Source organism: Pogona vitticeps, chromosome 2, assembly GCF_051106095.1.
Source record: "Pogona vitticeps strain Pit_001003342236 chromosome 2, PviZW2.1, whole genome shotgun sequence".
NCBI lineage: Eukaryota > Metazoa > Chordata > Lepidosauria > Squamata > Agamidae > Pogona > Pogona vitticeps.
In genome coordinates, this window is record NC_135784.1 from 168,350,061 (window position 1) to 168,362,970 (window position 12,910).

The window sequence follows — 12,910 nt, forward strand, 5'->3', positions numbered from 1 at the left end:
CTGAAAATAAGCCCTAATGTGTTTTTTGGGGCAAAAATTAATATAAAACACTGTCTTATTTTGGTGAAACACGGTAGATAATTAAAATTACCCCAGCACCAGTGCAGAAACACAGAGTCGTAATAGTTAACTATCATGGAGGACCCACATAGGTGGATACATTTTCAGCAGATAATTAGCACATGATAAATTTTTTTTTTTTGGCCTTTCAGTGATACAGGGGAGTGTTTCCAGAGGGTGGGCAGGTTGAGAAGCCTTGCCTTCATTACCATATGTCATTCTGTTGACAGCAAGGTCTCCTTTAAGGATATTGAGAGTCAGATGAGCATATGTAGGTGAAGGCAGTCTGTCACATGTCCTGGCTCCCAACATATTCAGGCAATGAGTTTTATTTATTTATTTAAAATGTTTTTACCCCATCTTTCTTCTTAAAAAGGGTCTTATATCATTAAAAGACAATATTTAAAAGCTAAAATAGTAAGTATACAAATATTAAACAAGAATAAAAAAATACAATGACAAAATGTGGTACTTGCCATTTCCACAATTCCCTCCAAAGTTCCAGGGAGTGCCATAAATAATGGGGGCTAATGGTAATTATATCTAGCAGAGATGTGCGGGCTGGGTAATAAAGCATTGTTACCTGGACATCCTTACACGATTTAGTGTCTGCAAGAGCTACAGAATTTAATTTCCAATTTATGAAGAGGATAAGTAATGCTTCAAAATTTTATTTCAAAATAAATTGAAACATTACATTTTATTAGACAAAAGTACTTAATTACTTGTCTATAAATAACAGTTATTAGAGAACTCTGTTTAATATCTTTTTCTTAAATTGTAGAAGGAACTGTATTTTTCATACAAAATTCAGTAACAGTGCTTCCAGTGCAATCTTTAGGAATACATATGTAGACTGGTTGCTGGCTCACAGTGAGCAGGACAGGGGATGAAGTGGAAAATTTAGTGTTTTTCTCACATGCAGAGCTGTTGCTTTTCTTAATGCCTCCCATAAGTGGTTCAACAGGAGGGAGTGATTTATGCCAGCTCTGAGCTGGGATTGGGCAGGGAGCTTAAGACTACCTTGCTGCGCCACCTTGTCTTTGAAAATTATTTTTGTATTTTCTTATCTTTTTCCTAGTTTTAAGTTGATTGACATGTTTAATTTGATTTCTTATATTATTGTGTTTGTGAATTTTATTTAAAGTGTTATGTGTTGTTTCATTATGTTGTAAACCGCCCGGAGAGTGCTTGTAGCGCTATGGGGTGGTATATAAGTCCAAAAATAAAAAAATAAAATAGACATTGAATGAATGGACAGACAAACAGCTATATAGTCAATTGAAAGGCTTTTTGGTCTAGTAACAGCATTTCCTTGAGTATAACAGGTGTCTCCAGAATGGATGTTCACCTTCCACTGAAGGGACACTTCTTTCTTGTACTCACCCCAATTCCCCCAATCTGATAAGAACATTTAGGCCCAAGCTGCCTTTTCTTAGTTTTCAAGAAGTCTCTTATTTTCTTTTTCAGAAATTCAGAGCTCTCATTCTAGTCTTTGAACTTCAGTAGAGGGATATTTGTAGTAGGCAAAAATGGAAGGAAGTTGGCCCGAAGTCTTTTTAAAATGCAATGCAGAATCCACAGATCATGCAAAATTATATTTTCTTGCTCTCTTCTTAGGCACTTGTAATTTTTCTCTTCTGAATCAGTTATGTGAGCTGTGGAGTAATGGGTGAGTCCCTGTTAGTTACCTATATTGCATTTTATGTAATTTATATCATTTGTGCCTTATTGTTTTTATTAAAGCTATATCAAGGGAATATTCAATTGTTACGTTCACCTGTGCCCCTGTTTCTTTCTTTCCCAAACCAAGGATTCCCTCAGGTGATGTACCCTCTTTCTTTCGCTGCCACCAGTGGATTTCTTTATCCAAGCTGTCAAGGACTTTAGTCAGACATTGGCTGCCAACAACAGAACTTGTTTATTAAAGGGCATTAGGGTAATTCAGAATCACAGATGGTCTTTATTCATTTCATGTAATCACAGTCATTGAATTCTCCTATATTCTGCCACACATTCAATCACCTCCTGCTTTATTTATTCACTTTAATCAGTTTATCTCTGTTAGTTACAGTTCTCAGGCTGTCTATCTCTTTCTGCAAACCTCTCTCCTCCTCTTTTTCCTCTCTAACTGCCTTAACTGACTCTCTGCCTCCACGCCTCCTGTCCTCTCATAGGTTATGCAAATGAGCTCCAGCTATGAGTGACATCAATAAAGCATTATATTGTCATGTAAATTCAGACTTAACTATGCAAATCTGGAGAGCCTTTGTGATGGCAGATCTGGGTATAGGATTAGGATCTGGTCCAAGTAATGCTGTGCCTTCAGCTTTGAAACATCCCTCCCAGTTCTGTTGCTGTTGTCCTTGTAACCATTTACATTACATTACATCCTTCAGTCTCGAAAGACTATGGTAAGGTGCTCTGTATGGAGGACTTGGAACAGTGTCTAGTGTGGCTGAGGCCAATTCGAGTGTGACAATCCCTTCCACACTGAAGACAAATACAATCTGTCCCCTGTCCAGCTCCCTGATTTTGCTGCTTTTGTGACTTCCTCTTTGCCTCGGCCTGCTGGACAAGGGTCTCTTCAAATTGGGAGAGGCTGTGATGCACCGCCTGCCTCCAGGCTGAACGCTCAGATGTCGGGGTTTCTCATCTGTTGAGGTCCATTCCTAAGGCCTTCAGATCCTGCTTGCAAATGTCCTTGTATCGCAGCTGCGGTCTCCCTCTGGGGCGATTTCCCTGCACTAATTCTCCATATAGGAGATCCTTTGGAATCCGACCATCAGCCATTCTCATGACATGTCCAAGCCAATGTAGACATCGCTGTTTCAGTAATGTATATATGCTAAAAATTCCAGCTCATTCTAGGATTACTCTATTTGGAACTTTGTCCTGCCAGGTGATACCAAAAATGTGTCGGAGGCAACGCATATGGAACGTGTTCAGCTTTCTCTCTTGCTGTGCATGAAGGGTCCACTGCAGTACAGGAGTGTGCTCAGGACACAAGCTCTATAGACCTGAATTTTTTTTTTGACAATGTTTCTTATGGGGGAAATCCACTTTAAGTTCATTAGGTCCTTGCTTCGCGAACTGTTTGTTCGCAGAACAATGTTTTTTCCGGCTCAGCAAAATGGCTTCCCTTCCTTCGAAAAATGGCTGTTTTCTGGACAGAAGCTTTGGAAGACAGCGATTTTAAACAGCTGATCGGCGGTTCTCTATGGGCAATCTTCGCTGGACGATGAGGTATTTCCCCATTGGAACGCATTAACCAGTTTTCAATGCATTCCAATGCTTTCCCCCCCGCATGACGACGATTTTACTGTACAGCGAATTTAATGGAACAGATTATCGTCATGCGGGGCACCACTGTAGCTGCTTTGCCAATGCGTTTATCCAGCTCGACATCTAGAATGAGAGTGTCAGAGATCGTTGAGCCAAGATACACAAAGTCATGAACAACCTCCAATTCTTGTGTGGAGATGGTAATAGAGGGAGGTGAGTCCACGCCCTAACCCATGACTTGTGTTTTCTTCAGGCTGATTGTTAGTCCAAAGTCTTGACAGGCCTTGCTGAAATGATTCATGAGTTGTTGGAGGTCTTCAGCAGAGTGGGCAACAATGGCTGCATCATCTGCGAAGAGGAAGTCCTGTATGCATTTCAGTTGGACTTTGGTCCTTGCTCTCAGTCTAGAGAGATTAAAGAGCTTTTCGTCTGATCTAGTCCGGAGATAGACACCGTTGCAGTTCCAAAGGCATGCTTCAGCATGACAGCAAAAAAGATCCCAAAAAGGGTTGGTGCGAGGACACGGCCCTGTTTCACTCCACTTCGGAGGTCAAAGGGATCTGATGTTGAGCCATCAAAATCTACAGTGCCTTTCATTCCCCCATGGAAGGACCTGATGTTAAGGAGTCGAGGTGGACATCCAATCTTTAAAAAGGCCGTCCCTGCTAACCAAATCAAAGACCTTTGTGAGATCTATGAAGGCCATAAAGAGTGGCGTTGTTCCCTGCATTTCTCCTGCAACTGTCTGAGGGAAAATACCATGTGAGTGGTGGATCTATTAGCTCGAAATCCACACTGTGATTCTGGATAGACACTCTCTGCAAGCACCTGGAGCCTCTTCAGCACAACATGGGCAAGCAGCTTCCCTACAATGCTAAGAAGAGAGGTGCCACAGTAGTTATTGCAGTCACCCTGTCTCCTTTGTTCTTGTACAATGTGACGATGTTTGCATCCTTCATGTCCTGTGGTACTCTGTCTTCCCTCCAGCAAAGACGAAAGACTTCATACGGAGTGTGCTATTTTCCCTGTCCCTGTTGCCACTGAAATTTGTTGATATAACCTGTTGCTGCAATCTGGGGGGCCTTTAGGGACTTAATTACTGATTTTTAAAATTTATATTTAAGGTTTTGGAATCAGGTTTTGGAGGAATTTGTTCTCTCTGCTCTCCGTAGTCAACAAGGCATATAGTACCTCTATCCTTTGATAAGTCCTGATTATCAAAGAGTATTGAAAAATATATCTCTCATATTATTTAGATATTCTTGCTTTTGAGGAATTAGGCACTAAGATACTTTTTTGTTTCAGATGAACCTGCTGATTGTATGAAGATGGATGCTGGAGATTCACCGTCAGCTAATCACTCTTCTGTATTTAAGAATTTTCCTCGACAACAAAATGCGATATCTGGAGACCAGCTTCCATTATGTGACAGCAAGGTCTGGGAATTAACTGCATTCTCACCTGTGCAATGTTTTTATTGCATGTGTCTGCTCAGAAATAGAATTCTGATTTTCTGACATGCCAGTATAAAAAGTAATGTAGTTTATGTCTGTGTTTTGAACTGCAGTGCTTACTTGATATAAAGATTTTGACTTCCCTAATCAAATTAAATTGAAGAAATATTTGTGCCCGTTATTAAAATAGATTTTCACACAGTGCAATCTTTTACAACATGGCTCTATATTCAGGCCCTCCAGGCCCTCCAAGATTCTGTGTCAGTGCAGAATACATGTGATAATAGAATACCTGAGATGATCTTAGTTACATGGGTTGTCTTCATTCTTATCTTGAGTGGCCTCCAGCCAGATGGGCGGCATATAAGTTAAACAAATAAATAAACTGTAGATTGATCCTACTGGTTGAGAGGAAATATCAGCAGCCACCCAATAAATTACTTTCTTCCCTATTTCCTTTAAGCAGGTTGGGTGTCCCTTAAGCCCCAAACCTTCACCCAACCAAGAATCATAAATGGTAGGAGCCTTCTTGATACTTCCGGTTTGGATTTGTTTTTCTGTTTTGAAGGTGTTTCTGGGTCTGCAGGAGCCTGTGGTAGGTATTTGATTCTCAGCCTTGTTGAATTTGCTCAGCCCTGGTAGAAGGTTATTTATTTTCTGTTCCCAGAACATTACATATCATCTATATGGGTTATCTCAGCATTTTTCATAACTAGTTTTGGGAATGGTTTCATGCTGAACATTCTAGAGGTCCTGATACATTGCAACTCCTGTTTCTCTTGCTTTAAGGGTGGGTGGATTTGATTTAAATGAAATTGATTTAAATCACTGTTTAAATTATGATTTAAATAAAATCACATATTTTGATACTTAAATCAAAATAAATTTAAATTGTGGTTTAAATCAATTTCATTTTTTAAAAAATCATTTATTTTTAGCCAACCTATTTGCATTGCTGTGCCTCATGATTTTTTTTAAAAGAAGGCTTTTTTAAAATATTTGGATGTAATTCTTTTTGAATTTCCTTTGGTTTTTATTCTTTCTCTGTTCAGTTTTTATCGAACAAGTTTGGCAATTTGGAAACACCTTTCACTTGTCCAACTGGAAATGCTTCTGCTAGTTTCACTTATTGCTCAGGTAAGGTTGTCTCCTTTGGCGTCAGTTGAAAGACTGATTAAGAGACTTTAAAATATTTGCAGACTATCCTGCTGTAGTGCAGGTTCATATGTTGGATATGCTGCATTCAGTGTCTTTTACATAGATCGTAGACGCAACCTTGGGTAACCCATTTGTTTTTGGACTGCAACTCCCAGAAGCCTTCTGGTCAAAGTTTCTGCGGGTTGCAGTCCAAGAACATCTGGACTACCCAGGTTGGGAACCACTGACACAGTAATGCCCTTCAGAAACAAACAATGTTTTATTTGAATTGAAATCAAAAATAATTTGCAGTATTCCTTATGTTTTTAGGAAGAATTACTGCTCCTTGATTCAGTTCTTTAACTAGAAGTTTCTTGCAATAAGAATGTTAATTCATAACCTGGATAGCCATTATCTGTGTTTTTGAAATGTAATTTGTTGTCCAGAGATCAGAAGAATAATTTACAGTACAGACTGGGCTCAGACACTGTAATAAAGCTGATGCCATCTACACAATAAGTGGTTGCTTATTATGGAGTACAAACACATTGAATGCATTTTAGACTTTCTGATAATATTGAAGTGCGATAGGTCTCTGTTTCTTAAGTATGATGCACAAAATTGGATGAAAATGTTACCATACTTTCAAGAGTTTTGTGTAAATAAGATTACATGGTATGTTATTGTGTAAATGTTTCTTCACAGTAGAGATGGATGCAACATGCTGGTTTGTTTTCGGCCAAACATGTCTTTGCTGTTTCCCAGCCCCACCTCTGGTGGGCACGCACGGAGAGGCAGCACTCAGAGGAAGTGAGGCAGGGAAGTGAACAAATAAACTGCCACGAACCTGTGGTTTGTGCCCATCTTTACTTCAAAGGAATACCTAGAGTTTATAGCTAGGATATCCCAGCTTGCTCAAAAGTGAGGCAAATTGGCTGTGATTGTGGAAGCTAAATTACACACATTTTACATGAGGCTTCATTAGATTTTCTCAAGGGATTCAAGTGCACTGAGACCCTCAAGCCAGTGGTTATTGTGCACCAAACTCATTTAAAGGTTGGGGATGCTTAAGCCAATTGGATTGCTCTTTAAATTGATAATAGATGTGAGGCTATTGGTGCCTTAGAGCTTTAGAAGATGTAGCCATGTTAGTCTGTGCTAGCATATCAGGCTAAAACAAAGAAAAATAAAACATAATGAAGGCAAAAATGTTGTGACACCTTAAAGACTAATACCTTTAAAGACTAATACCCTGTTTTCCGAAAATAAGACCTAACCTGAAAATAAGCCCTAGTTTGATTTTTCAGGATGCTTGTAATATAAGCCTGACCCCAAAAATAAGCCCCAGTTAAGTGAAACCCCGCCTTCCACCATTGTGCAGCAACCAGAAGATGACATGACTGTAAAATAAAACATTCACTGAAAATAAGCCCTAATATGTTTTTTGTAGCAAAAATTAATATAAGACCTTGTGTTATTTTTGGTGAAACACGGTAGCTGTATTTTTAAAGTGAACTTTCATGGACAAGTTCACTTCCTTATGCCTAAAGTCCAGAAAAGCTCACCTGAAAATTTAGAAGTTAGTTTTTTAGGTACCATGATATTTTTGTCTTCAACATATTTTATTTTTCTCTTGTTTTGACCCAGTGTCTTATAGTTTTTGTTCAATCTTTTGTCCTGGTAGAATCTGCTTCCCCTGAGACCTCTCGAGCTGCAGGCACGCTGAGAACATTTGGAACAAGTGCCAATGGACAGTGGAAGAGTTCTGGTTCTCCCCTGGGTCCTTTTCCCCAGAAAACTAGACCAAGTCGCAGTGTGTATTTTGAAACACGCAAAGGTTCAAGGTACATAAAGTTTAACTGGGTTTTATTTTCCCTTTGACGTTTTCATTGGTTTCAGTTTGCTATAGCAGATGGACTATAACAAGCACTTAAAAATTAAAAATGGTAGCCAAAATCCTATTGTGAAGTAGTAGCATAGTTTTTGCACTTTGACAGTTGTGAAACAATGTGATTTTTGCAGTTTTCAGGCCCTGAGTGCTGTACTTGATTTGCAACTGGTTGCACACCCAAATGTACAAGTATGAGAAGTACAGTATGGGGCATCCAGTAGCCAGCCAGCACATTGTTTCCTGTTGCTTGTGCCACTGCTGTAATACTAGCATGTAATGGGCTAGAATTCTAGTTAGTATGTGCAGTAACAGAATGCTCTCAGTGATAACAGTTGCTTTTCTAATAGGTAACAGCCTTCAATATGTGAACCAGTACTTTACACAACTATATATATCAGTATCTAAACACAGTCTTAATACTGTTTATGTTTTGCTTATCTTACCAGATTGTTCTAAAAATAGCTGAAAACACATCAGATGAACAGCAGTAAATATAACATTTCAGGAAAAAAACCATTGAAATCAAAGGGACAGCTCCAGTCATTATAAACTATCTTTTAAAAATGATGTTTTGGTAGTAAGGCTTCTTCCACAGTTGATCCTTGACTTTACCAAGGACCAAGCTATCTCTGTGAGCTCCTCATTCTGCTCTTAACTGAACAGCTGTTCCAAGTTTCCTAAATTTTCTTTTCCTTTCACTGTTCCTGTATTGGACTAATGGCCTTTAAGATCACCGTGGCCAAAGAGACTTAGACTTATACGTAACAGTGTACTACACCCACCCTGCAAAACCAGGATTTGTTATAGCACACTGCACAAGGACTACAGCATCATCTATGGAATTTAATACAAATGCTTCTGTAGTCAAAATCCGTTGGACTCTCTAAAGGAATTTAGCTCCTTTATCAGACCATCTATTATTATTTTTTCCCAGAGTAGGCAAATCTCACTGGCAGCAACTCTTCAATGTTGCAGGCAGGATTCTTTCGTAGTCCTCCCTGAAGATCACCAGTATTCCATAGTGGTCTCCCATCCATGTATTTACCAGGCCTGGCTCTGGTTAACTTTTGAAATCAGACAAGATTGAATATGTTTTATGATATTAAGATATAATTGTCTGATTGACCAAGACATGAAACCATTATATAATTGGCACCTGTGCCTTCACAGATTATACTTTTGGCAGATGTGTCTCACAAAGAGTATCCGTGCAAAACCCGGGCCAAACCCTTGGCTTTCATCCAAATTAGCAGACTAGCAAAAGTACATCTATTGCTTTCAAATATCTCCTTTCTGCAGACAGATGAACTAATGGTGAGTCCAAGTGATGAATATCAAAAAAGGAGCCAAAATGTGGCTATTAAAAGTCAAGAGATGGGTATGTGGCAGGATTGTTTTGGCAATTCTGCAACTTTATCCCTCAGTTTTCTTAGTACAGTATTTGAAACAACTTCATGAATCAGTCACTAAACATGAAGAGAAAACTCAGCTACAGAAGCTGTACTGTTTTTTTGTAATTCCGTGATTAAAATACAAAATGATTATAGTTTTTATCTAGATAACATGCAGTAGCATATTATAATTCTCTATTGGTATCAAAAATGAGAGGCCTAAATTTATATGGAATATCGAAAGAACCCGGAGACCACAACAGTTCTGGAAGATAAGTACATTGCCTCCATTCCCTCTGTCCAACTTTGCCAGGGTTAGAAGGCTCCCAGGTCTTACAGGATGTTTAAGGATCTAGGAAAATATCAACCAAACTGGTGATCCTTTCCCCAGAATTTTAGAATGTCAGGCGACTGTTCTGAATAATACATGTGAACACATTATGCACATATGCACACACATTCTGTGAGCAAGTAGGTTTTATTTTAAGGGAGAGAGGTAAAAGGAGTAAGAATGCATAGAATCATTTTTGGAAATGTGTAGAACTGGGATGAAATTTAAAGCCAGTTAATCCAAGCTATAAATACTCAGAAATCAGAGCTCTCACAAAATTAAGGCTTAAGGACCAAAGGCAATCACAGGAACAAAAGTACACAAAGTATCAGACATAAAATGTGACAGAAAAGCAAAGAATAAGGAAACTTATAACAATACACTTGGTTCCTGTTAGCCAATCAAAAACCAAAAAGGCCCGGGTCTTCTAGTATTTGACCTAAATATAAACTTCCTAGTCTAATGAGGTGGCTCTATAGTTAACCTTGGAAACTCAAAACAAATAATCCAAGTGTTCTTCAAAGCATGACCTCATACAGTTAGAAGTAGTTTCTGATATTTATATTTAATTTATTTAAAATACTTTTATCCTGCCTTTCTCCTTAAAAAGGACCCAAGGTAGCTGACATCATTGAAAGACAATATTTAAAGCTGAAAACAAAGAATATACAATGATGGCTTACATCATTAAAAGTTTATGCTTAAAGCTAATAACAATGAGTATAAAGAGGCAGCTTACACCATATAAATAATATTACATCATATTAAAATTAAAACAATAAGTATACAGATATTAGAAAAGAACAAATACCATAGATAACGTAGAGAAAGAACCTATTTAACAATGTATTGATGAATTACCTTTCTTTGCAATGCCGGCAGTAAAACACTAAACTAATGATGTCCTAAGGATTTTGTCATTACTATATACTGAATAACCAAAACAAGAGAGTAGAACATTGAAATGTAGAACAGAAGAATGTTCTGCATTAATGTGTGAGAATCTGGCAGTAACTGAAGAGATCACAAGGGCCCACTGCTATTGCTGTGCTTTTGCTCTAAGCAGGCCGTAGCAGGATGTGTCTAGTCATAATCAGGATGGCAGCTTTCAGTCCCAAATACCTCTTGCTGTTCTATATCTTCTGGACTCAGTCCTATATGCTTCAGTGAAGGCTTGGTTCCATATCTAGCTAAATGTTCAAGTATTGAATAGATTTAAAAAGTTTCTTTGCTCTTTATACAGTTGCAGGCCTGATTTAATCAGAGAAACAGTAACAGTAAAATTATAAGGTATTAGATAATGGTTTGAGGGTAGCCTGGGTATATGATTTTGAGGGCCATGTGAGAAGAGTCATTACCAGAATCATGTATCCAGATTAGGTGACCAACAGGTTCCTTCACTACAGGTTGCGTGATGTAAAATCACAGCATGGGAGGAAGGATGGGAACTGGTTTTCTTCCAGTAAGAGATCTAGCTCAGAATGGCCCTTGATGTGAGGAAAACTGCTTTAACTAGTTTTCTTATACAGCCCTGACACCATGTTTTACGTATTTTTCTCCTGCTTCTCCCTTCCAGGATGTAGTTCTGCTCTAGCTAGGAGATGCTGCATCAAATCTGGTTCTGCTTGGGTGGATTTATTGTATAAATTGCAGGAAGTGTGGTGAAAAATCAAATCATCCAGCTTCATCTGGTGGCCTAATATGTAAATTGCTAGAAGCTTTCAAGTCGGTTTTAACTTGAGAATTTTGTTGAAATTGGATTTTCCAGTTCACAGTTTTTGCAAGCACCTCCTCATTTGGAGACTAAATAGTTATGTTGTTTAAAAAATAAATCCTATTTCTGAGGCACCTGTCTTTTTAGGGGGAACCCATTACACAAACTGTAAATGACACGGTTGGAAAGATTGCGTTGTTAGTATTTGTTAAAGGCACCTGATAATTTTCTTTTTCATCTGGGAAGATCCTTAATCTTCCCATACCCATGACTGCTCTTCTCATTATATTCTCAGTCCTACTGGAATAGGCCTATTCCTTTTTCTAAACAATATCAAGATATCTGCAAAAAGACAAGCAGAGCCCTATTGAGGAAGTAAAAAGGAAACTGCAGAATCAAACTAATTCAGCATCATGTTCAAGCACTTACCTTTTGTGCACCCACAAACAAGACATGCTGTTGCTCCTAACAGGTGCTTCTTAGCAGCAGGCTTCCTTTGAATCTGGAGAATTGCCTATAACCATCAGGATGACTAGTCTTGGCTTTAACGTGGAAGAGGAGGAGGGGAAGGTCAGTGGTGACCACAAGGAACAGGTTGGAGTGGGGGCTTATGTCTCTCAGTTCCAAAGCAGGGTTGTTTTCTTGCTGTCTCTTATTTAGTGAGAATGTTCTGTTCCTGCCATGCCTGTTCCGTAATAACAGGACGAGGCTGGAATTTCTAGGACTCAAGCTTGATTCCTTTGTTTTTAGCACTACCTGTTTACATCTTACTCTTCTCTAAAAAAGTTTTTATTATTTTTTGTATTTGATTTTTCTTTCTATAAGCCACTTGTTTTCAGTAAAAATACTGAAACATTCTTATCAATAGCTTTATTATATGAGTCAACCATCTTCTGGACAAAATTAACTACCATAGTTATTCTGAAATCTTTGTTCTTAAAAAAACCAGAAGAAAATAAAGATGATAGTACCTTTTTGGATCAGAGTGCAGGGAAATGAGAAGAGGGAGGTGTTCTTGTTTTCTAGTCGTGTTTATGCAGCATAAACAATCAAAATCTGTGTTACCTTGGTATCTTTGTTTTGCTTGGTAAGTTGATTAATTTATTGAACTTCTTCTGCAGTGTGACATCAAATTCCTTTGTGGGAAGATCAAACCACCACCACCAAGTTTCTGCTTATGAAAAGTCTTTCCCAATTAAGTCTGTTACAAGTTCAACATGGAGTGTTCCATGTCGTCGAAGCTTACTAAGTCCCAAAAAATCTCAGAGGAGATTCGTTAGCACTGTAGAAGAGGTAAGTGAAAGGGAAGAGCAGAGACAATTTAAGAGCTTGTCTGGATAGTCTTGGACTTTGAGTTTTCTTTATTTGCAAAGATCCCTGTAAGACAACCAATATTCCAGATTTAATTAGTATACTGTTATGATGGCAAGGACTGTCACAGTGTCTGACTCAGCTGTGCTAATGCCACAGAAGAGTGCCCTAGACATGCAGGTGTCTAACTGCCATTGGCTGATGTGATCCTAGGATGGGGAGGAAGAAGAACCTAAGCAAAGAAAAACAGAGAAGGCAGAGGCTGAAAAAGCAGGAGGTGTAGTAGGAAAGGGGAATCCAAGGAGGGCAGGGCATGTGGGGGAGTGAAGAGATCTG

The 12,910-nt window shown here is 38.6% G+C and overlaps 1 protein-coding gene across 4 annotated transcripts in view; it reads left to right on the plus strand.

The window, feature by feature from the left end:
- Positions 1–12,910, plus strand: part of SENP1 (SUMO specific peptidase 1) — a 42,249-nt gene that overhangs the window by 5,187 nt on the left and 24,152 nt on the right. For 3 of the 4 annotated variants that reach the window (XR_013541272.1, XM_072991160.2, XM_078384680.1), the window contains 4 exons: positions 4,651–4,781; positions 5,852–5,936; positions 7,621–7,780; positions 12,385–12,556. Coding sequence is in view for 3 of the 4 variants with exons in the window: in XM_072991160.2 (XP_072847261.2) it covers positions 4,651–4,781; positions 5,852–5,936; positions 7,621–7,780; positions 12,385–12,556 (548 nt within the window). In the remaining variant the exon portion in view is untranslated. Of the gene's footprint in view, positions 1–1,680; positions 1,733–4,650; positions 4,782–5,851; positions 5,937–7,620; positions 7,781–12,384; positions 12,557–12,910 lie in introns of all 4 variants that reach the window. The other variant, XM_078384679.1, reaches the window with a different exon arrangement.